Raw genomic sequence first — 26,161 nt, forward strand, 5'->3', positions numbered from 1 at the left:
CAATTATACAGTTCTAAGGAGGAAGAGGAGGACAGTTTGCCTCTGGTGGAGTGACAAATACTGTTCAGCAATTGGAGGCATGTAGGTGGCTATTTCTAGTTGAAAGACTGGCTGACTTGAGAGAATGTGCCAGGATGTTGAAATACCAAGGTCATAGTGTGGCAACAGTTTCTGAATACTGTTAACCACCCTTGTCAATTGATGTGTGCGAATCCATTGGGACCATTTCAGGAAGAGGCCAGAGGTGCCATGTTTGTACTGTAATGAAGAGTGAAATTCTCCTGACCAGGAAAGGAGATAGAGCCCAGAGTATGGCTGAACATTTTGTCAGAATCCCCATCATTGTTGTGCAAAGTACAGCTTTCTGCAACTTCCATGGGGCTGCTAAGTGATGGTTAGGACTTCAGTTTTCTCTATAATTAAGTTCACAACTGCCCTTTTACCATGTGGGAGTTGGAGTCAGCCTTTCCTTTGACTCATAACATGACACCAAATCATAACAAAATCCATTACAACCTTTACGGCACCTCACTGGAAATTATGACAAAATTCTTGACATTTTTAACTTAATAATAGGAATAACTTCCGTCAATGACATAGAATTGCCCTATTTTAACTCTTCTTAAGCCTGAAAAGACTGAGTCTCCCCAAGCCACTGTTAGTTACCACATTAACTACTTAGGAAGCATTGTACAGTAGATGGTCAACTATCTGGTCTTTGTATTAATTCCAAATGGGTCCTAAATTGCTTTCATTGTGGTTTTGAAAGATCTCAGATAATCTGTCTGAAGATAAAGCTACACAATAGGTTTTCCTCAATCGGACATCGCCTAATAGGTAAACATGTATTTCTTTATCTGGAGAAGGTGTATGACATTACTTGGAGGCTATTACCTCAGACAGACACCGAGCGAGGTGGCACATGGTTGCACACTGGACTCGCATTCGGGAGGACGACGGTTCAATCCCGCGTCCGGCCGTCCTGATTTAGGTTTTCTGTGATTTCCCTTAATTGCTCCAGGCAAATGCCGGGATGGTTCCTTTGCAAGGGCACGGCCGACTTCCTTCCCTGTCCTTCCCTAATCCGATGAGACCGATGACCTCACTGTTTGGTCTCTTCCCCCAAACAATCCAATCCATTACCTCAGACAGCTTCATGCATAGGGAGGCATGTAGGTGCCTTCATTATTGATGATTCCCTGTAAGAAGTAGTGTGCTTCATGGTAGTGTTTTAGGTGTGATGGTATTTGTAATAACTATAGATAGAATTTTACCCATGCGGAAGGGTCCCATTCAGTACTCTTTCTTTGGGAATGACACATCAGGTTTTAGTTACTCTCCCAACTTTGCAGTGAGCTGACACTGAGGTTGTTTGCTCCAGTTTTATACACCTTTATATAGGTTCTGTTTGATAGTGGATGCATGATGTATGGATCTGCCAGACCATCATACCTTAAGGTACCAAATGCAGTCTGTTGAGAAGAAAGTAGGCTGTCCACAGGGGCATTTAGGACCAGTTCAATATTTTCAGCCCCCTCTCCCCCCCCCCCCCCCCCCCCCCAGGGCTCAAGGTACTTTTGTGAGTTGGTGTGTGGCGCACATGGAGCCCCAAGCTATTGTAGTAGCCCATTCTTCCTTTCTTGCCTGCATTTCCTTCATTCTGCCCCTCCCTCCCTATCCTCAGTCCTTCCTCACTGCCCCCTCCTCCTCTCTCGGTGTTCAGATTAATGTCGATCTGGCTATCCACCTGGTTCCCTGTAATATTGCATGCAGCTTTGTTCCTCTTGCCTGTTCTCTTTCATCCATTTTGGCATTTAGGTCCCCACTTGAGGTTTGACCTCCATGTCTAAATTTTCTTTTTTTAGTGTGATCCATTTGGGGAAGAACTCCCTCCCTATTGTCTACGGTGTGGATTCCTCTCCCTACTTCCGGGGTCCCGGTTTCGATTCCCGGCCGTCTTGGGGATTTTCTCTGCCCGAGGACTGGGTGTTTGTGTTGTCCTCATCATTTCATCACCACCATTCGTGACAGTGGTTAGACTGGAATGTATCCAGAAATTGGGCTGTGTAAAAATTCGGACTTTGTATGTGCACTAGTGACCCTGCGTTTGAGTGCCCCGCAAACCATTCATCATCATCATCATCATCATCATCATCATCATCATCATCATCATCATCATCTCCTCCCCCTTCCTTCCCCGCTTAGTGCCCTCTCCATCCCTCTAGGTCACCAGCACATGTAGCCAGTCCGTGTGATGGAGCTCTTATGTACCCATTTGGCTGAGCCCCTGACAACACAAGGATCACACTACTGACACCCGAGTTGTTCCCTACCAATGTATGCCAAGGAATGGTTGCTTGTCTTCCTGGAGCATCAGAACTCCTGGCAATGGCTGCCTTGCCAGGCGACCCTTTCTGTGGCTGGGTGGTGCACATGGGGAGAGCACTTGATCGGAGTGGGTAGTATCAGGGTGGATGCTTGGTGCACGAAGTGTATCGAGGTGCAAAAATCTGGCTGTTCTCAAATGGCCATCTCTCTTGAGTGGTGAAGAATCATTGAATGCTACTTTGTATGACCTTGCAGCCTTCCCTTCCCTGGCTGCACCATGGGAGGAGGGCCATGCTTGCCGTCTTTGGATGACAGTTGATAAAAGCTTCTTTTGCCGCCCAGTCATGCTTGTCATTGTCTTGGCAGTGTCCCAGTATCTATTATCCCGCACCAATCTCTGAATATGGTCCACAGAGTGATTTTTCATAAGGACCTCATCCTGCAGATGAGGAACTCTGAGCTAATCTGGAGCAACATGGCATTAATGTTGTTCGACATGTGCAGAAGGGTCGTAAAGACAACTGTACAGATACTGGTGCGTAGATTCTGGCTTTCAAGGGGGTACCCTCCCAAAGGAGGTCACGGTTATGTGTTATAGATGTGACATGAAGCTGTACGTCCCACTACCCATGAGGTGCTTTCAGTGCTTCCGTTTTGGGCATATGTCTTTCCCCTGTACGATGGACCCTCTGTGTGGTGACTGTGGACACCCGCTCCATGAGCAAAGCCCATTTGTTCCGCTGCCTGTGTTTGTCAATTGTCATGAACGTCACTCTCCTCACTCACCAGATCCAAGTGACCAAGTTCTTGGATCGCCTGTCTTTCGCTGAGGCTCACCAAAACACTACAGACTCCATCCAGTGTCACTTTATTCAACTTTTACCTCTGTTACATGCTTTTACCCCCTACTACCTCTTCCTTACCCCAGCCCTGTCTATATCTCCTCTCCCCCTCTCCTGCAGTTCCCACATCCTCCCTTCTGGGAGCCACACCCCTTCCCCTGCAGAAGTAGTGCCCCCTCCTTCGGCATCTGCCAGTGATGGCCTCCCCCCCCCCCCCCCCCTCCTTTTCAGTTCCTGATCTTACAGAATCCTGTACTCCCTCTGTGCTCTACCCCATCCACCTCTGTAGGAGGAGGAGGAGGAGGAAGAGGAGGAGAAGGAGGAGAAGTTCCAGGACATGGTCCTCTGGTGCCCCTGGAGATGCAATCTCCCCCTTCGCAACCTGAGTCTGATCTCTCATTTATGAATACACGCCATCCTTCCCCCTGCAGGACCAGGAGTTAGAATAGGCCTGAGGTATTCCTGCCTGTCATAAGAGGCAAGTAAAAGGAGTCTCTCATCTTTCGACCTTTATGTGAAGTTCCCCTGTTGGGTTTGACCTCCATTTTTCAAAATTTTCCTGAAGAGCAAGCCAATTGGGGAAGGGTGCCTTACATGGTGCATCATGTCCATTGTGCATTGAGATCTTTAGCCTACTTTCTCATCAAGGCATTGCAGTCCCACTCATCCTCCATCTCTTGGGTGAGGACACCTTCCTGTACGCATTTTCCTCCACCTACTATGCAGTGTTGTTTTCTGCACTGACGATGACCATGGAATTCTTTGCACCTCATATACAGCACGGTAGCCAGTCTGTTGTGGTGGGGCCGTCATGTACTCTGTTGGTTGTAACCCCCTGACTACACAGGGATCGCTGTGCTGATGCCTGCGCCGTTAACTCCCCACATATGCCAAGGAGTAGATGCCTGTCACCCTGGGGCATAGGGACTCCGAGCAATGGCCATCCTGCCAGGTGGCCTTTGCTGAGGCTGGGTGGCGCCCGTGGGGAGGGCCCCTGGTCGGAGTGGGTGGCAGCTGATGACGCACGATGAAGCGTACAACGTCACCACTTGCTGCTGATCAAATGCCAGCAGTCTCTAAGCATTCCAAGTCTCAGTACAATGCAAGGAAGTATGATCCTAGATTGTTCCCCTGCCTGGCCACACCATGGGAGGAACGCCAGGCTAACGATGGCAGCGAAGCTTATTCGTCCCGGTACCTCGTATGTAAGTGAGCTGATGGGGACTCCTTTGTCTTGATGAAGCCTCAGTTTTTTTGTAGAGCATTTAGAGGACAAGTTTGGGGAGGTTGAGGGCTTGTCCAAAATGCTGTCAGGGTCAGTCTTGATAAAAATGGCATCCTCTGCCCAGTCACAGGCATTACTCACTTGTGACGAGCTGGGGGAGGTTTCCATTACCCTCATACCTCATAAGAGCTTAAATATGATCCAGGGTATCATATTTCACAGGGACCTTCTTTTGCAGTCCAACGAAGAGCTGTGTGCCAATTTAGAGTGATGAGGAGTTCATTTCGTCTGGCACATCCATCGGGGTCTGAGGGATAATGAGGTTGCCATCAGTGCCTCCATCTTGGCGTTCGTGGGTGACACATTACCTGAGAGGGTCAAGGTGATACTTTAAGTGCACGAAGTTCGGGCATATGTCTTCCTGCTGTATTTCCAGCATCACATGTCAAGATTGTGGACGTCCACCCCATCCCAATACTCCATGTGCACCATCTCCCACCTGTGTCAACTGTGGAGGGCATCATTCCCCTTGCTTACCAGACTGCAGGATTTTACAGCTAGAAAGGAAAATCATGGAATACAAGACACAGGGCCGATGGATAAGAGGAAATTTGAGCACCTACATCCAGTGGCTAGGACCACCTCTTATGCCGCTGCTACGAGAACAGTTGTAGCCCCATCAGTTCCGCAAGTTCTAGTCGGCTCTCGGAGCTGGAAGACTACACTTGCCCCCTTGATGGTGGGGGGGAACTTTCCTCCTTGTTGCTCCTGCACCGCCTACCTCGGGAGCACTGGCCCCCCCAACCATCAGGGACATCAGTCTCTACTTCTCAGCTGGAGAAGCATAAGTCTTCTTTGGCTGCCCTTGCTAGGAAGGGTTCCCTTGGGTCACTCCCTTCCCAGGTTACTGCTAGTGGGAAAGATGACATCCACCAGCGCCCAAAAGCAGCTGGTCGTAGGGCTTCACGATCATCCTCCGTCATGGAGACGGAATCAGTGACACGGAATCAGTGACATGATCCCAGCCAGAGAAACACAAGGATCAGTGAGAGAAATCCAGAAAGAATACCCCAAAACCAAGGGGATTGTGGCGGCACCCACACCACTGCTGCCTACAATCTCTGCTTCTGAGGATGAAATGAAGATTCTGGCATCCACTAAGGACCTAGATCTCGCCAGACCCTCAGACACAATGGATATAGCCTGTTCAGGAAATAAATCTGTGGCAGCAGGTGACCCTGAGGCATAGACTGCCTCATTGAGTGTTTCATGGCTTCCCAGTCTCATGATGACGTCATCCACCAGTGGAATTGTGGCAGTTTTTTCCACCATCTGGCTGAGCTATGGCAACTGTTAAGCTTTAGACCTGCTTTCTGCATTGCCCTCCAGGAAACCTGGTTCCCGGCAATGCAGATCCCTGCCCTTTGTGGCTAAAGGGATATTAAAAGAACCATGGTGAATATAATAGTGTGTCAGGTGGAGTTTGCATTTATGTCCTGAAGTTGGTATGTAGTGAACCTGTGCTCCTTCAGACTCCTCTTGAAACTGCGGCTGTCAGGATGTGGACGATGCAGGAAATAACTGTCTGCAGTGTATATCTCCCTCCAGATGGTGTGGTACCCCTGAACGTATTGCCTGCATTGATTGGGAGGTTTTAACGCCCATAACCCCTTGTGGGATAGCACCATGCTTACTGGACGTGGCAGAGATGCTGAAAATTTACTTCTCAACTCGACCTTTGCCTCTTAATTACTGGGGTGACCACACATTTCAGTGTGGCTCGTGGTAGTTACCCAGCCATTGATTTATTAATTTGCAGCCCAGGACTTCTCCCATCTATCCACTGGAGGGCACATGACAGCCTGTGTGGTAGTGACCACTTCCCCATTTTCCTGTCACTTGCCCTGCATCATGCCCATGGACGCCTACCCAGATGGGCCTTAAACAAGGCAGACTGGGTAGCATTCACCTCTGTTGTCACTGTTGAATGTCCCCCACATGGTGCCATCGATGTTGTGATTGAGGTGATCACTACAATGATCGCTTCTGTGGCGGAAAATGCGATCCCTCATTCTTTAGGGTGCCCCCCCCCCCCCCCCCCCCCCCCGCAAAAGACAGTCCCTTGGTGGTCGCTGAGGCAATTAAGGAGTGTTGGCGAGCTCGACAGTGACATAAGCGGCACCCTTCCGTAGAGCACCTAATAGCCTTTAAATGGCTCCGTGCCCGCGTTCGCCTGCTTTTAAAACGATGGAAACAGGAGTGTTGGGATAGGTACGTGTCGACCATTGAGTGGCATACGTCACCTTCCCAAGTCTGGGTGAAGATCAGACATCTTTTTGGGTACCAGACCCCAACAGGTGTCCCTGGCATTAACATCAGTGGCGTGCTCTCTACCGACGCAGGCGCGATTGCCGTGCACTTCGCTGAGTACTATGCTTGAGCCTCTGTGTCGGGGAACTACCCCCCAGCCTTTCGCAACCTCAAACGGTGGATGGAAAGCAAAATCCTCTCGTTCACTACATGCCCCAGTGGACCCTTTACAGATTGGGAGCTCCTCATTGCCCTTGCACATTGCCCCAACACAGCTCCTGGGCCAGATCGGATCCACAGTCAGGTGATTAAACATCTCTCGTCTGACTACAAGCAATATCTCCTTGTCCTCTTCAACCGGATCTGGTGTGATGGCATCTTTCCATCACAATGGCAGGAGAGCACCATCATTCCAGTGCTAAAACCTATTAAAAATCCGCTTGATGTGGAATGCTATTGGCCCATCAGCCTCACCAACATTCTCTGTAAGCTGCTGGAATGTATGGTGTGTCAGCAGTCGGTTTGGGTCCTGGAGTCACATGGCCTACTGGCTCCATGTCAGGGCAGCTCCTGCCAGGGTTGCTCTACCAATGATAACCTTGTGTCCCTCAAGTCTGCTATCCGAGCAGCCTTCTCCAGAAGCCAACATCTGGTTGCCATCTTTTTTTACCTACGCAAAGCATATGACACGACCTAGCGACATCATATACTTGTCACATTGTATGAGTGGGGTCTTCAAGGCCCACTCCCGATTTTTAATCAAAATCTTCCTGCCTCTCCGTACTTTCCATATCCAAGTTGGTTCCTCCCATAGTTCCCCCCATATTCAGCAGAATGGTGTTCTGCAGGGCTCCGTTTGAGTGTATCTCTGTTTTTACTGGTCATTAATGGCCTAGCAGCAGCTGTAGGGCCATCGGTCTCCACTTCTCTGTATGTGCATGACTTCTTCATTTCGTGTTGCTCCTCCAGTACTGGTGTTGCTGAGTGGTGCCTACACGGAGCCATCCAAAAGGCACAGTCATGGGCTCTAGCCCACAGCTTCCAGTTTTCAGACACGATGTTGTGTGTCATACACTTCTGTCAGCATCGTACTGTTCATCCGGAACCCGAACTTTGTCTAATAACGATCCCATCACTGTAGTGGAGACATATCGATTCTTAGGACTGGTTTTCGATGCCAGGTTGACTTGGCTACCTCACGTTATTCAGCTTAAATGAGAGTGCTGGCAGCACCTCAATGCCCTGTGCTGCCTGAGCAACACCAACTGGGGTGCAGATCGCTCTATGCTGCTGCAGCTCTACAGAATCCTTGTTCAATCCCTCCTTGACTATGGGAGTCTGGATTATGGTTTGGTGGCGCCCCAGTGTTGCATTTACTCGGCCCAGTGCACCACTGTGGTGTTTGCCTAGCAACGGGAGCTTTTAAAACAAGTCCAGTAACCAGTGTCCTGATGGAAGATCGGAATCCCTCCATTGGAGGTTTGGCATGCACAACTGCTTGCCAGTTATGATGCACATGTTTGTAATTCTCCTGCACATCCGAATTACCATCTCCTTTTCCCAACCATGGCGGTTCATCCCCCGCATTGGTGGCCCAGGTCAGGGCTTACGATTGAGGTTCGTGTCCGGTCCCTTCTGTCTGAACTGCAGTCCTTCCCATTACCACCTTTCCTTGAGGTCCATTCACGTACACCTTGGCCACAGATTCTTCTGGACCTTTCACATGGCCCTAAGGACTCCGTTAACCCTGCGGCTTTCCGCTATCACTTTGTCTTGATTCTCGACATGTACCGGGGCCATGAAGTGGTTTACACCGAAGGCTTGATGGCTGATGGTCACGTAGACTTTGCATATATTCATGGAGGACATATTGAACAGCACTCGTTGCCAGATGGCTTCAGTGATTACACTGCAGAGCTGGCGGCCATATCTTGTGCTCTTGAGCACCTCTGCTCATGCCCTGGCAAGTCATTTCTCCTGTGTATTGACTCCTTGAGCAGCCTACAATCTGTCAACCAGTGCTAGTCTCGCCATCCTTCGGTAGCGTCCATTCAGGAGTCCATCTATGCCCTGGAACTGTCCTGTCGTTCAGTGGTGTTTGTGTGGACCCCAGTACATGTCAGAATTCCAGGAAACGGACTTGCTGACTGGCTGGCCAAACAGGCTACACGGAAACCACTTCTGGAGATTGGGATCTCCGAAACTGACCTGCCTTCTGTCTTACGCCGCAGAGTTTTACGGCTTTGGGAGACAGAACGGCATAACAGTACGTACAACAAACTGCATGTCATTAAGGAGACTATGAATGTGCGCAAGTCCTCCATGTAGGTCTCTTGCAGGGACTCTGTGGTTCTCTTGCCGGCTCCGCATTGGCCATGCTTGGGCGACCCACGGCTACCTTTTGTGCCGTGAAGACCCTCCTCACTTTCGATGCGACACCCGGTTGACAGTGGCCCATATTCTGGTGCACTGTCCCACTTTGACTGTCCTGTGATGAAATCTTGGGTTACCGGACTTGTTGCTGCTAATTTTATCTGACAATACCTCTTCGGCTGATTTAGTTTTATGTTTTATTCGTGAGTTTGGGTTTTATCATTTGAACTAAGTTTTAGCACATGTCCTTTATCCCTCTTGTGTCTTCCACCCAATGGTTTTAGCTTGGAGGTGTTAATGTGTTGTAGAGTGACTGGTTTTTCCTTTTTATTCTTATGATCAACCAGCCATGGTAATCTGCTCTCTTGTTTTGTTTTGATCTATTCTGCATGTTTCTTGTGTCTCTGTGTGGTTTACTTCTCTGATTTTGTCCATTTTAGTGTTTGTTGCTATTCTGTCATTCTTGTGGTTTTCTCCTTTCTTCTAGTTGTGTTTTGTATGCCTTGATTATTTTACTCCTACCCTCATGGAGTTATTTTAATCAGAACGAGGGACTGATGACCTAGCAGTTTGGTCCCCCCCCCCCCCCCCCCCCTCTTTTTTAAACCTACCAATCACTCCGTCCTTGTTGATGACAACCACTGAACGAGTGATATGACCTCCCGTTGGCTCCTTTGTGTCTAACCTGGACTCTCACCTCATGATATTCTAGTGGAATTGCATCGGGTACTATTATCACCCACAGGAAATACAACATCTTGGTTCCTGCTATTCTGTGTTCTGTCTTGCTCTTCAAAAAATGTGCTTCCGTGATGACCACTGTCCATCATTTCGTGGTTATCGGTCTTTCTGTCGGAACTGTGCCAGCCCCGGGATAGCATCTGGAGGGGTCTGCACTTTGGTTCATTCTGATGTGGTTAGTGATTGGATCTCCCTTCATACCAACCTGGAAACAATAGTGGTTATGATACAAATGACTCTGGCAATCACCGTTCGTAATGTCTACCTCCCTCCAGGTAGGCCACTTCCTTATGTTGAACTATCTACTTTAATACAGCGACTCCTGCCCTCATTTCCCCTCCTCGGGAGGGAAACCTCCCCTGTGTGGGAGTGCCACTTCACGGATAGGGGTCTCCTAATTGACCAACTTATTACAGACGTTGTCTCCTCAATGACGGTTGCCCTACCCACTTCTCTGCTGCTCATGGAACCTTTTGCTGCTATTGATCTCACTATCTCCATCCCTGCTCTCGTAGCTTCCCTACACTGGTCACTGCTTGACAATCTTTGTGACAGTGACCACTTTCTGGTGATTCTATCATTCATCTGCTGCTACCAGGCATACAGGCCCCCACACTATTCATTCCGCAGGGCCAGTTGGCCTTTATATACGTCTACTGTGTGCTTCGACACCTCTCTCTCGAATTGTATTGAAGCAGTGGTGCAGGGCATCTCTGCCACTACTCTTCATGCTGCTGGCACTATTGTCACGCTATCCACAGGTCCCCCTCTTCGTCAACCAGTACTGTGGTGGACCAAGGATGTAGCAGTTGCTGTCCAGGTCCTTGGAAGGATGCTGTAGCGATTTAAATGACATCCTTCACAGACCAACCTCCTTACTTTTAAGTGTGTCTTTGCTAAGGCTTGTTCCTTATTACGCAGAGTAAAAAGCAGTGCTGGGCTTGCTTTGTTTTTTCCCTGGGGACATATGCCTCTTCATCACAGTTTTGGTCCAAGCTCCAGTCTCCTGGGTTACCAGCCACAGTCAATAGTCCAGGCTCTTATCCTCCTAGGTGCTCTTTGTACTGATCCACTGGTCCTTGCAGAACACCTCGTGACACTTTGGGACAGCATCAGCATCTTCTTCCTTTCCAGCTACCTTTCTCCGGCAGAAATCCCGAGTTGCACACACCCATCTGTTGCAGCCCCCACCACACTGAACTCTATAATGCACCCTTCACTGAGTGGGAATTCTTGCAGACTCTTACCTCTTCACATTACATGGCCCAAGGCCCAGATTCCATCCACAACCAGATAATCCAACAATTGGACATTGCCTAGAGGCAACATCTACTCACGGTCTTCAACAGCATTTGGCTCACGGGTGCTTTCCTGTTGCAATGGCAGGACATTATAGTTATACCTGTCCTTAAACCTGGGAAGAACACGTCATCTCTCGACAGCTACTGCCCGATTAGCCTGATGAATGTACTTTGTAAATTGCTTGAGAAGATCATACATTAAATTTTGGGCATGCAGCTGCATAAATAAAATATCTTCCACTGATATTCTGGCCAGGTGACACATGGCAGAAATATCAGTGGAAGAAATTTTATTTGTGCGGCTGCATGCCCAAAATTTAATGGATTGTTCGTTATGCCATGATAAGTTGAAAATGCACATGCTTGAGAGGATGGTTAGCTTCCAATTATGTTGGATACTATAATCTCAGGGCCTTTTGTCCTTTTGTCAGTGAGGCTTTCGGGAAGAACTGTCTCCAACTTACCATTTACTCAGATTGAAAACTGCAATCTGACAGGTTTTTACTAATCACCGGCACCTTATTGTGGTCTTCTTCGACCTACATAAGGCATATGTCACAGCCTGGCACCATCACATTTTAGTTACCCTCCATGACTGGGGCTTTCACAACCCATTTCTGATTTTTATCTGCGAGTTTTTGTTCCACCGGCTTTCCTGCGTTCAAGTTGGCACTTCTCAGCACGCCTTGGATTCAGGAGAACTGTATCCCACAGGGCTCTGTGTTAAGTGTCAGTCTCTTCCTCATAGCCATCAATGGGCTTGTAACTTCTGTTGAGCCTGTGGTTACCCAGACATTGTAGGCCTGTGGTTACCCAGACATTGTAAGTCAACGTTTCCATCCAACAGGCCTCTCCATGGACCATCTCCCACGGCTTCCAGTTTTGACCAGCTTGTAGATGTACCACAGTCTCACATCTTGGGCCTTATTTTTGATAAAAAGCTGATGTGGCTACCCCATATTCATCACCTGAAGGCTACATGCATGCAGAAGCTTAATGATTTCTGCCTCCTGGCAAACACATCTTGGGGTGCAGATTGTGCTACTCTTCTCCATCTTTACCATGATCTGGTCTTGTCCAGTCTAGATTATGGTACTCAGGTTTATGGCTAAGCAGCTCCTTCCACTTTGAAAATACTTGACCCTGTTCACCATTGTGGTGTGTGCCAAGCTATTTGCGCCTTTCGCACTAGTCCCGTTGACAGTCTCCTCACAGAAGTGGGGATTCCTGCTCTACAAATATGATGGAGTCAACTCCTGGTTTCTTACGCAGTCATCATTTGTCGATTTCCTGAACATCCCATGTACCCTGTCCTCTTTGCACACAAGGGATGTCTCCCTCCTGATACACGCCCCCAGGTGGGATTGCAGTTTGGAATGCACCTCACTTCCCTCTGTCGAGATCTCCAGCTCCACTCACTGGACTGCACCCTGTATATTTCCTCCCACACCTCCCTTGGGTGGTGCTTAGACCACGGATTAGGATCAAACTATTTCAGGATCCTAAGGTCTCTGTCACTCCTATGGTCTTTCGACATCTCATATGTTGCATCCTTACCACCATCTTCTACAATACAGGGCCAGTTTTGTTTCCCATGCACCAGCCTTGAATTTCATTCATCACCCACCCATGGAACAACTTTTATGTAATGTGAGAGTAATCGGAACTTAGGCAAAAAGTTGGTAATTTTACAAATTTGTGTGGTGAGCGTTAGTGTATTACTAGATGAATCACTGACTTGGCTGCCTAGAAGGCCTAGAATTGTTTCCAGTTTGACAAATCTTAGAGAGGAAACCAATGTAAATGTGATTTTTATAGCTTTATTTTGTCATATATTAAAAGTTCGCATATTCCAACATAGTGTATACAGATGAGTTCTCTTCTGCAGTTTACTGGTGCGTCAGTGGTAGATCTAGGTGTCCTGTACAGGGTGGAAGGGGACCAGGGAGGACTCTGGGTGTTGTACCAATCCCTTTAACCAACAAATTTGAGGTGCTGTCTTTTACTGAAACTGTGCTGGTGGGACTCACCTAACCTCACCTGTTTTGGGGAAACCTGTTTTGTCGGGTGTCAGTAGGCAACAAATGCAAAAGGGTGGGGATGTATTAATTGTTGGCAGTTTGAACGCATGGCGAATGATGGTACCCCCTAGGGAAATGGCAGCAAGGGACAGGAAAGGATACTAGGTGCAACCAATGTGTATGACTGGAGGCCACATTCAACATGCTGAAGCATTCACAACAAAGTGCCAGAGTGTAAAGCACTCATGAAAGCAGCGAGGCTCACATAAATAAGGTACACAAAGCGGGTTGAAACCTGAAATTGACAGCAGTGAGATTTTTGGGGAAAATTTAAGTGTTTATCAAATGAATAGGCAAATGGGAAATGGAGTGTGTATATTTGTCACAGTAGACAAGAAAATCAGATCCACTGAGATAGAAATCTAAGCTACATGTGAAAGTTGATGGTGATATTTAGCTTGTGGGGCGCTCAACTGCGCGGTCATCAGTGCCCGTACAAAGTCCCAATTTTTTACTCAGGCCAATTTTTACACAGTCCTATCTAGCCACTGTCAGATGATGATGATGATGATGATACAAACATCCAATCCCTGGGCAGAGAAAATCCCCACCCCGGCCGAGAATTGAACCCGAGACCCTGTGATCCAGAGGCAGCAACACTAGTCACTAGACCTCGAGCTGTGGACACATGAGAGAGTGCTTGGGCAAGACTGAGTATAAAGGGTGATTGGATCCTTTTATCACACACCAGACTCATCTGCTGATGTAACAGAGAAGACCTCAATTAACTTGTAAGTAAGTTCCCCAATCATAACATAATCATCAGTGGAGACTTCAATCAACCAGCAATTAATGGGGAAGATTACAGTTTTGTTAGTGGTGGGCATGAAAAGACATCCTGTGAAACTTTACTAAATGCCTTCTCCGAAAACTATCTAGAGCAGATAGTTAGGATCCACACTCATGGTGGAAACATATTGGATCTAATGGCAGCAATTAGACCTGACCTCATTGAGGATGTCCACATCGAAACTAGTAACAGTGGTCGTGATAACAATGATTACTTAAGTGCAAAGGGCAACTAAAACAAGCAGAAATCTATGTTCAATAAATAACCCAGATAAAAAAAAAATCTTTAGTGTCATATCTCAGTGATGCACTTGAAACTTTCAGCACAGGGCAGGAGCATGTAGAGGAACTCTGTCGCAAGTTTAAAAGAACAGTTGACCATACACTGGATAGATATGTACTGAGTAGAACAGTTCATAATGGGAGGGAACCTTTATGGTATACAGTCACTGTAAAGAAACTTCTAAAGAAATAGAGATTACTGCATAATATGTGTAAAACAAAGCATAGGGCTATAGATAGAGATGCGTTGTTGTTGTGGTCTTCAGTCCTGAGACTGGTTTGATGCAGCTCTCCATGCTACTCTATCCTGTGCAAGCTTCTTCATCTCCCAGTACCTACTGCAGCCTACATCCTTCTGAATCTGCTTAGTGTGTTCATCTCTTGGTCTCCCTATACGATTTTTACCCTCCACGCTGTCCTCCAGTACTAAATTGGTGATCTAGTTAAGTTGTGCCACAAACTCGTCTTCTCCCCAATTCTATTAAATACCTCCTTATTAGTTATGTGATCTACCCATATGCTGAATGAGGTATTGAATAGAATTGGGGAGAAGACGAATATTGTCAACTGATCTTTCGCAGAACCCAAGAAATCCTGGTCATATGTAAAGGCTGTTAGTGGCACCAAAGTTAGTGTCCAGTCCCTAGCAAATGAGACAGTAACTGAAATTGAGGGTAGCAAAGCAAAAGCTGAAATGCTTAACTCCGTTTACAAATGTTCCTTTACAAAGGAAAACGCAGGAGAATTGCCCCAGTTTAGTCCTCGTACCACTGAGAAGATGAATGAAATAAGGCTTAGTGTCATTGGTGTTGAGAAACAGCTGAAATTGTTAAAACTGAACAAAGCTCCAGGACCTGATGAATCAGTCAGATTGTATACTGAATTTGCAACTGAGTTAGCCCCTCTCCTAACTATAATCTATCACAGATTCCTCGAAGAAAAAACCCATGCCCAGTTCTTGGAAAAGGGTGCAGATCACACTTTTCTACAAGAAGGGTAGTAGACGTGATCCACAAAACTACTGTCCAGTATCCTTGATGTTGATTTGTTATAGAATCTTAGAACATGTTCTGAGCTCAAACATAATGAGGTATGTTGAACAGAATAACCTCTTCAGTGTCAATCAGCATGGATTTCGAAAACATTGATCATGTGAAACGTAACTTGCACTTTTCTTACATCACATACTGAAAGCTGTGAATCAAGGCAACCAGGTAGATGCAGTATTTCTTGATTTCCAAAAAGCATTTGACTCGGTCCCGAACCTGCACTTATTGTCAAAAGTATGATCATATGGGATATCTAGTGAAATTCTCGACTGGAATGAGGTCGTTTTGGTTGTGAGGTTACAGCATGTTATCTTGGATGGAGAGTCATTGTCAGATTTAGAAGTTACTTCAGGTGTGCCCCAGGGAAGTGTATTGGGACCCGTGCTGTTCATGTAGTATATTAATGACCTTGCAGACAATATTAATAGTAAAGTCAGGCTTTTTGCAGTGGATGCAGTTATTTATGATGAAGTACTATCTGAAAGAAGCTGCATAAATATTCAGTCAGATCTTGATAAGATTTCAACATGATGCAGATTGGCAACTTGCTCTACATGTTCAGAAATGTAAAATTTTACACTTAACAAACCAGAAAAACGTAGTATCCTATGACTATAATATCAGTGAGTCCCTGTTGGAATTGGCCAACTTATACAAATACCTGGTTGTAACACTTTTTAAGGCTATGAAATGGAATGGTCACATAGGTTCAGGGTAAAGCAGGTGGTAGACTTTGCTTTATCATTAGAATACTGGGGATGTACAATAGTCTAGGGAGGAGATCACTTACAAATCAGTCGTGCAACCAGTTCTGGAATATTGCTCAAGTGTGTGGGACCCATACCAGATAGGACTAACAGAGGAAATTGAACGTATACAGAACAACACAGCATGAATGGTCACAGGTTTGTATAAACCGTGGGAGAGTGTCACATAAGTACTGAAGGAACTGAACTGGAAGACTCTTGAAGATAGACATAAACTATCCCAAAAAGTCTGTCAACAATGATTACTCTAGGGATATACTAAAACCTTTACACATCACTCACATAGGGATCCTGAGGATAAGATTAGAATAATTACTGCATTCACAGAGGCATTCAGACAATCATTCTTCGTGCACTCCATACTTCAATGGAACAGGAGGAAACCCTAATAACTGGTACCGTGGGAGCATACCCTATGCCATGCACCTCATGGTGGTTTGTGGAGTGTAGATGTGGATGTAGATGATGCAGATGCACTCTGTCAGTGTCTTGAGGTTCCATGTACTAGATATCTTCACAGTTTATGTGCTGTGTTGTATGCTGTGGTCAAGATGGCACAAGCACATAGGTGCAGTCCGATTACAAGGACAAAAAAGACTGTCTATATGCTTCAGTATGTGCTGGTATCTCAAATTATCCTCATCTCAAGACACTTAAGATGATGAGGGGTGATGTTTCTCACCTGTTGCAACTCCATTAGTAGTCTTCAGACCTTTCAGCAATCACACCAATGGAGAAAATAGTGTGGAACATACAGGATTCCCTTTGCATGCTACAGTTGCTAGGGTAAGGTAGTGAAAGCAACAACATGGCTGTGGTATTCCACATTCTGATTGCAGAGGTGGGATGAAGCCACATTCATCGGTCTGTGTGTAGGACATAGAGCACTTATCTGGGGTTTTCTGCTCCAGTGGGAATCTGCATATGTTTGTGACAAGTATGTCATACACTCTTCAGGATACTACATTTTAAGTGTTTGTCTTAGCTTTTAGCATGTAAGTGTGTCATGTATTTTACAGTTTCATGTACTGTCTTAACTCCATCCTAAATGTTCTGGTTGGACGTTGTGTTGTGTTGTGTTCCAAAGTTGCTGTCTTAATCATTCACTTTTTGATTAGTGACCAACAAGGCAAATATTTCTCCTCTGGTATTTTATCTCTCTTATCATTGTTCTTATTTTACAGTTTTTAATAAGCGAGATAATACACATTTTCACAAGCGTACATGTACATGTGTGGTTTTCCAAATTTTTATGGAAATTTTTAAACTTTTCTATTTTTAAACACTCATCATATTTGAGTGACATTGCTCAAGATCCCTGTGTAGAGCCCACTGAATCCCATAAGTAGAGCTTTTCATAACCCAAATTTTGTTGTGAACACCTCAGTACTTCACTAGACATGACACTATTGTAGGTGGTATGCCCTTGCATTCTTTTGCTGTTAAAGCCGACTTTAACGAGGACTGAGAACTACAATGCAGCTTGGCATTTTTACATTAAAAAAACATTGCCATATGTGAAAAAAGTTGACAAAAAACACAGGACACTTGGGGATTTAACTTCGGACTACTGAATTCATTATTCCATAAAGTTTTGAGATTGCAGCTGGATGACATTGACTTCTTGCCATGTGTGTGTTTAGCACTGGAGGTTGATAGCTCATATTGCAAACTTTATACCCAAAAAATTGATATGGAGACAGTTGTGCGAAGGCAGCTGCTACATGGGTGACATCTGTAGAGTTTCGCGCCCTCTTTGAATATTGCTCCACCTATGGCACAAGGCATGTGTGTAATGATAATACTACATGCATGCTCTCTGTTAGAATGTGGGCTAAGAGTTAAAATTCAGGTGTCAAATTAATATAATTAGTTGTCACTGGACGTTTCAGTAGTCAGTTTCCTTTCTGTATCTATTAAAGGAATCACCGGTTCCCACGCCTTATCCAGTTGAAAGCAGTCATCACAATACGACCTTCTGCTAAACGTATTTCCACTGATTTCTTAATTCCTGAGAGTATTTTCATTCTGTTGTTGCAACTACAAGAAAATGTGTTCTTTTTTTGCACCAGACACGTTTTGCGTTATGGAGATAAAACATAATTAGTGGTCTGTAATTAAAGATATTTATAATTTGATTTTTTCTTAAGATCAAAAAACAGTTCAGTAACAATATGTTGCATTTTACTTACTGTGATTTCTGCTTGGTTTTTCGCCTACATCGGGAAATGCCATCTGCAAGCACATCTTTGCAGTTTTTCTTTGTTAGACACTGATACTTACAGTCTAATCTTTAGTTTCTCTGCAGAACTATGCATTTATCATGTTTTACCCAGCACACTTTTTCACATGCCACTATTTTCTGTTTATTCTTATACTTCTAAGTGTGTATCATGGTTTGTAGTGTTGCCTACATAACATTTCCACTGGTTTGTCTTTGACTTATACACTTTTTTTTCTTATTTTATTTAATTGTATGTGTGTAACTCTATTTAATTATGTTGCTGTGTGTTTATATACTGTGTAAGAGTAGTGAAGGAGTAGTAGTAATTTTTTTTTGGTAGGGTAGGGAGAAGCCGTGATGAGTGTGAACATAAGAGTGCAGTAGTGTGATGGAGCGAGAGTTGGAGGAGAAGGTGATGAGCAAGAAGTGAAATGAAATATAGAGAGGGGTGGGGGGTTTGTTGTGTGGGTGGGAACAATGGAACAGGCTCTTTTCTTTTTCATGTAATTTTTTCAGTTACTTTATGTAGTGTCTACTTTCCATATTCATATCTTTTTCAATATTGCTTGGTCTGTGGCATTTTTGTGTTAGATGATCTGCAAATGTTGAATTATTTGTACTGTATACTCTTACACAGTATGTAAATACACAGCAACATAATTAACTAGAATTACGCACATACAATTAAATAAAATACAAAAAAGTAAAAAAGAGTATAGGTCAAAGACAAACTAGAGGCAATGTTATGCAGGCAACACTACAAACCACAATACACACTTCAAAGTATAAAAAATAAACAGAAAACAGTGGTGTGCAAAGAAGTGAGCTGTGTAAAATGTGAGAAATGCATAGTCCCAGAGAGAAACTAAAAATTAGTCTATAAGTATCAGTGTCTAAGAAAGAAAAACTGCAAAGATGTGCTAGCGGGCTATATATCCTGATATAGTCGAGAAACTGAGCAGAAAGCACAGTAAGTAAAAAGCAACATATTGTTAATGAACTGTTTTTTGATCTTAAAGACAAATCAAATTATAAATATCTTTAATTACGGATCACTGATGATGTTTTACTTCGATAAAGTGAAAAAAAAAAAAAAACCACGCGTTTTCTTGTAATTCCAATGGCAGAACAAAAATACCCTCAGGAACTGTAAAGCAGCTACGGACAATATGCCCACACAAATGAAGAATTCAGTTTCATAGTAATTGAATCACAGAAGGATCTTGTCAAGGCCAAGACTTCTGTGGCAGAATAATCCATGGATTGTCATGTGGATATACAATGCTCAGCTATGGCTGACATACTCAGCTGCAAAAGGCAAGTGATTTAATACCTACAGAAAGCAAACATTTTATGACTAGTGACCCGTCTTGTGGCAACTAAATTTATTTTTATTTGTTTATTTATTAATTTAACTCCACTTACCTGCATACCGACAGAGTGCACTTGTAGTATCACAGTTACGCATCCGCCCACACGCCGTAGATGGAGCAATACTCAAAGAGGGCATGAAACTCGATACAGATCGCTCATGTAGCAGCTGCCTTTGCATATGCAAATCTGCGTCTTTTTTAAAGTTAAGTTAGTGATGTGAGCTAGCAATCTCCAGTCTAAACACTCACCTGAAGATGGTTGCACGGTTGTCAGCCAAAATATTGTGACAAGAAGTTGACATCATCTGGCTGCAATCCCAAAACTTCATGGAATACTCTTTATGCCAGGAAAACTTCAAGCATCACATTGGATTCATCATTTGTAACTTATCCCCTGAGTCACCAAGCTGCACTTAAATCCTAGGATTATGATGATGATGATGATGATGATATGAATCAGATGCTGCAAAGTCCTGTGTAGAATGCAAATAATGGGTGGAGCAAAGCTAAAACTCACCATATGGTTTGCACGTATAATGATCAACAGGCACATAAACAAGATTAGAATTGTCGTTAAACTTTCATGCACATAATGTAGTTAAATTCTCACACTGCTGCACTAGTTCTTGTGTGTGTGTGTGTGTGTGTGTGTGTGTGTGTGTGTTTTAGGCTTTGATCATTTTATTGTGTACTTGTGATTGTATTGGTACTGTAAATTGTACTTGGTTCATGTTTACTGTTCATGTATAGGTTCACAGTGGTGGTTTCATCAAGTTACTGGAGTTGTACTTCAATGAACAAGCATTGAGGTCTGTGCCGATGGATTTAGAACTTCCAGATTATTTCTGAAAATTTTCGACATGCTTAGCAAGATTCCTCAAGACTTTAGAAAATTTGAAAGAAATCGTTGCAAATTGCACCAGATCCTGTATGATACTCAGACAGCTTTGGATGAAATAGCGTCAGCAAATATATTTCCAGGTGGTAAGTAAAAATGACAGTTCAATTTTGTTATCTGCAGGTTCCTGTATTTGTATACCAACAACACAAAAATCGCAGAACTCCCTTCCAATGCTGGTTACCAATACATCTTTAGAATCTTGTTTGTCTAAAAATACATACATCCTTTGAGACTGATAAACATGAGTATAAAAGCTAGAAGTTTCCATATAAAAGCCCAGCTCTACTGTTTTGAACTCAAATGCACAGAAGGGGAAAAGTGGTTTTCTTGAAAAATAAAATAAAACAATGCAAACAAATATCAGTGGATTCTCGACACACTCTTGGATTTGAGATTTTGCAGGTAGAACTGCTGCAGTTATTTTATTGAAATTTGAAATTTCTCCTATTATGAAATACTAGCAGATTTCAAGATTAATCTAAGCTGAATCTATTAATTGGAATGGATGCACTATTTTTGGTTTATGTCCTTCCTTTACAGTTGAATGTGGTTAATATGCATATCCTTGTGGATCTAGTAATGGGTATTAAAAGAATGTGCAGTTGTAGAAATTTGGGTTTGTAAATTTTTTTTTATAAAGTTCCATGGATTTAGTTAATTCCAAGGTTTTGAACAGAAAGTATTATGATTTCATTGGAGACAAATAAAAAGCAAATGAAAATACCTGAATTAAGGATACAAATGAAATTTCTAGAGTGATTGGGTATACATTGTTAGGCAGGAAGAGAAGCATTAGTGTTAGGGAAATCTTCAGGTGGAAATCCTGGGTAGAATAAGAACAATGGAATAAAGAAAGGAAGCTACTCATGGTATAGAGTAGGCATTGAACTGTAGGTAGGTACACTCTTTGACATAAAACTGGACCGGCGGCCGGCCGCTACAGAGGCTAAGTCCGTGCCGATCGCAACATGGGACAAATAAACTGGGCAACTCGCTAATTCTGTAAGTCCAGCAATCTGCACAATCTGGCAACACTGTAGACTGTGGCACTTCCTGGAGGAAGTCTTGTCCCATATAAGAGAAACCATACACTGTTTACGCCCGTGGTATAGCGGTACCGTGTGTTGTTTCTGTCTACGTCTGTGGATCGGAACTAGCTGCCACAAAAATTTTTTATAGCCTCTTCCAACTGAATGTTGAAGACATGAATGTAATGTTCATGCAGATTCAATCTATTTCACTTTCTATTACACCGATAACAAACTTTTATCCAGTAACCATTTTGCAGCAGATTTCTTGCAGAGTGTCCTCCTCTGGACGTTGCATGCGGCAAAGCTCCGGGATCCACTTGCCGCCTACCGGCAGCGGCCGTGGCGACGGCAGCGGCGCGACACTCTCCCGTTCTTTATCGAATCCCCCATTCTTTATCGAAAGCGCCTGCTACCGCTCATCGCTTTTGATAATTTAAAAGGCTTTATTATTATTAGATGTTACTACATAGAAGATTTCTATGATTTCAATTCACGCTCGAAAGCAACATAGACCGACGCCCTGATTAGTAGATGGGTACTGTATTACATTCAGAAATGTTCAAATGTGTGTGAAATCTTATGGGACTTAGCTGCTAAGGTTATCAGTCCCTAAGCTCACACAATACGTAATCTAAATTATCCTAAGGACAAACACACACATCCATGCCCAAGGGAGGACTCGAACCTCCACCGGGACCAGCCGCACAGTCCATGACTGTATTACATTAATCGGCAAGAGCTGCGTATGGACCGAAATTAATTTAACCGACTTAGACGAAATTAAACCACCGCACTACATTCGATGAATTTATAAATGCTTCATACCTCTTTCTTTTCCTTTCAAAGTCCATTATTTGTGCAACTTTTGGCCAATATTCGGATGTTTTTGTCAAGCCAGAGTAAGCGTCTGTGGTGTAAAGTGTATTACAGTTTTTTTGTTTCATTCCTTATGGTAAGTCTATGCGATAAACTGTGTAAATACCTTCCAATGCATGCTCTGTAGCAGTGCAGGAACACTGCACATTTGGAGTTCCATGTATGGATTCAGGAAGTATTTAATGTTGATCGGAAGTGATAGTTAAGGTCATCAGATTTAAACCAGAAAAAGTTATCGATTTTGAGGTTTCATGGAGTGGAAAGGAATTGCTAACGCCAGTGTCAGCAAACGTCTACAGTTAAATGCTATTGCAAAATTTAAAAGAGAGGAACTATATCTACATGTTCACTTCATAAACAAACTCCTGACATGTTAGACCTAAATGACGAACAAAGCTCAAATTCGAACCGTTGACAGTAGGTTTGAATCTTTTCGGAAACTATTTTACAGTGAAGCACCTTGGCATTTGCAAAACAGACATTCATGATATTAACAGAATTTACTAAGTCGAAATTGCGAGAAGATTTATCTGTAAAGCATCCTTCAGATTTAGCAGTTTGCAACTCCATTAGTTAAAATGGAAAATAAAACGTTGTGTTCAGCGGCCTTCACCGAGTTTGGAACTGCCATTTCATATAGCACCAGCATCGGAACGCATAAGGGAATCGCTGAGCTAACGACACACTGGCGGCGACAGGCGGACTAGTCATTGCGATATTGCCTGAGCCTCAAAATGCAACATTAAACACACAAACAGCTGTTACTTATGTGAAGAATGCCGTTCTTGGAGTCCAGAAATTAAATATACTTTCTATGTGTCTCATCTTACAGTGGATTATATCGTATGAGTCTTCGATGTGAAAAACGAATTCCAAGTAAATTTAGCGACGTAATGCCGGGCTACACCCGGAAGTAAATGCACTCTCACAGTGTTGACAAATACTTGCTACGACGCTGCCAATTCTCAGCTCTCTTACGAGACAGCTCTTTAGCGAAATGCTTGTCGTGATTGTCCGATACGGTTCTTCAGAGGGGAGACGCGCGTGCACGTTTGGTTTTTATGCGGCGTTCTCCCCTGATAGTTTCTGACGTCGCCTTGTGGGCTATGTATACATTTGAAGCATTCAATTATCATTAATCCAGAATGAATTAAGTTTCAGCTTCCGGCCGACATTATATCATTAAAACGCAGGGAAAGCAAAACGGTTGATTCAGTGTTTCTCATTCAGCATAAAGCATGTGAGAGAATTTTCCGTAACGTTCAAAATCATCTCAAAATACGAACAAAGTAAAAATACATCGAAATCTTATTTTAATTGAATATAATGTAAGATATCAAACATTTTGCACCTCAATGTCTAATGTGTCCACGTGCAATCTTTTGCAGCATACATATAGAATGTCATGATTGCCACGAGTCTTAATAAATATGTTAGTATGGATGGAAGCAAGAAGAGAAGCAATCAGCAAATATTTGATTCCACATGGCATTCGTTTCATTTGAGATTTAAGAATAGGTAAAGCAGGATATTACTTTTGTTAAACATAAGATATGCCGCACATATGGACAACGAGGAAATCTGTGTCTTCATAAGTTTCCTCCTTGAAATGAAATGTGTATGCTCTATTATATACTAAGTATCGTGATCATTGTTTCCGTGATGTTATCCTCTTGTTTGGCCCCTAAACGATGAACAGATTCCAAATGCATGTCTCTGCATGAAAGTAGTTGTTCGAACCCTTCCTGAGTTGTTTTTTGTGTATTTGCTTGGAACTCATGATGCAGACTGCTGTGGCCCCCCCCCCCTCCCCCCTCCCTGACGGTTAGGTCTCCAAACTAAACCGTTTTTTATCCACTGGCATAATTTATTCATACAGCATCAGCGCAAGACTACCATACAAGCCGTTCGTTTAATATCTTGCCTAATGACTGTTGTTTCTTTCTTAATAGTGATCCTTGACAAAGTATTTTAACGAAGTTTGTTTGTATGTGACAGATAACTGAAAAAAGATATTCTTTTATTTTGTCAGTCTTCCTTTCTTCACTGAGTTGTAAATGGTTCTCTTTATAAAACGCGTAGTAGCATCACAAGGGCAACTGTCGCAATGCAGTCGCAGTGGAATTGAGAGAGTAGTGTGCGTGTGGTTGCACTGATTGAGCAAGGCAGCTATTCGGCATCAGAACCTGGAGAAAGGTGTGGAGTACCGGCAAAAACAGCTAGATGCTGGTGGAAAGGATACAAGGAAAGGGGCTATATAGGGCGGAAAAGAGTAAGTGGACGGCTCATTGTGTCTACCGCAGCAGATGATCAACGTGTTTTGGCGAATATACATGCTAATCCATTCCTCAGTAGCCGTGCCCTGAAATAGCTATCTCAGTTTCCCGGCAGCAGAAAGACTGTTATGAGGAGACTGAAAGACGTCGGATTATATTGTCGGAAAGCTGTTATAAAGCAGCAATTAACTGATTATCAGAGGGCTGACCGCATGGGTTTTTCAGCAGAATATATCGACTGACTGGAGTAGAGTAATCTTATCGGATGATAAAAATTTTTTTTCCTGTAGCGACGCCCCTGTTGAAGTGAGACACGAAATTTTCTACATAAATTTATCAGTTTATGCAGTTAGTGACTTTACATTTGTAGTAGACACAAAATAATAAATATAAACAGTTCCCTATATCATGGTTTTAGTAGTTCATCCCTCATCTGATAAATAAATGTGACCCTTGAATTTGTGAATATTTTTGTTAACACGCAAATGTTTTTAGCGTTCGGTATATCGCCCACGAGGACAATGCTTCCAGCCATTACATTTTCTCTTCTTAGGCTTCTCTCAACAGTTAATTCTTATAAGAGTATCTCCTTCTACCTTGTTTTAGTCATTTTCTGCTACATTCAGTATCCTGTGACCTGTAGGCGGACCATACTTTATTTTTTCAGATCCCATCTTTCACTTCCAAAGAAGAGTACTCCACATCATCCATTTTGCAGTGTGTTTCTATATTTCTATCACTTGTATGTTTACTTCAAAGAATATTATTTGTAAACATAAATGGTTTGTTATCTCTGTTCTTCGCTTTACTTTTGTTAAGCATCTGTTTCTCTCATTCTGGTCCTGAAGTGCTGTACTTTTAATGCCATCAGTTTTTATTGCTGTGTTCATATGTTTATTACTTTTTCTCATTGCCATTACCATTTGTTGTTCTCACATTCCAGTGTTATTCTTTTCTCGATTTTCAGATAATACCTGCAAAATGTTGTTTATTCTGTCTAAATCTGGAACTATTAGGAAATTGTTGACATATGTGATGCAGCGTATCTTTTCACAATTGAATTTAACTGTTAATATTTCCTGTTCTGTTGCTTGCATTGCTTCTGTAATATATATAGATGCACACGGTGTTAAGGAAAGTGGTTTTCCATACTTTGCGAGTCGGTATATGGACTAAAAGAAGACAACCTGCATATTGTAGGAGCTACACGCACTTCTTCAGTACAAGAGAAGTGTTTTAAGTAGAACAACAGATGTGTTTGACAATAGTAAAGGTGAAGAAGTGCTCAGTGCTCTTAAGATATTGATTTCAGACTCATTTCTCTTGTTTAGTGGATATGTTTGTCTTGTTTCTGTCCGTCCTATCAGCTCTCGAAATGTGGATTACTTGTTT

General features: G+C 43.5%; 1 protein-coding gene across 1 annotated transcript in view; it reads left to right on the forward strand.

Annotated features, from left to right (window-relative positions):
- LOC126248974 (dual serine/threonine and tyrosine protein kinase-like) overlaps positions 1 to 26,161 on the forward strand; it is a 317,035-nt gene that overhangs the window by 19,377 nt on the left and 271,497 nt on the right. Inside the window, exon 2 of the mRNA XM_049950529.1 lies at positions 20,436 to 20,669. Within this exon, the coding sequence (XP_049806486.1) occupies positions 20,546 to 20,669 (124 nt within the window). The 5' untranslated portion in view covers positions 20,436 to 20,545. The remainder of the gene's footprint in view (positions 1 to 20,435; positions 20,670 to 26,161) is intronic.

The sequence above is a fragment of the Schistocerca nitens genome, chromosome 3 (genome assembly GCF_023898315.1).
Source record: "Schistocerca nitens isolate TAMUIC-IGC-003100 chromosome 3, iqSchNite1.1, whole genome shotgun sequence".
NCBI lineage: Eukaryota > Metazoa > Arthropoda > Insecta > Orthoptera > Acrididae > Schistocerca > Schistocerca nitens.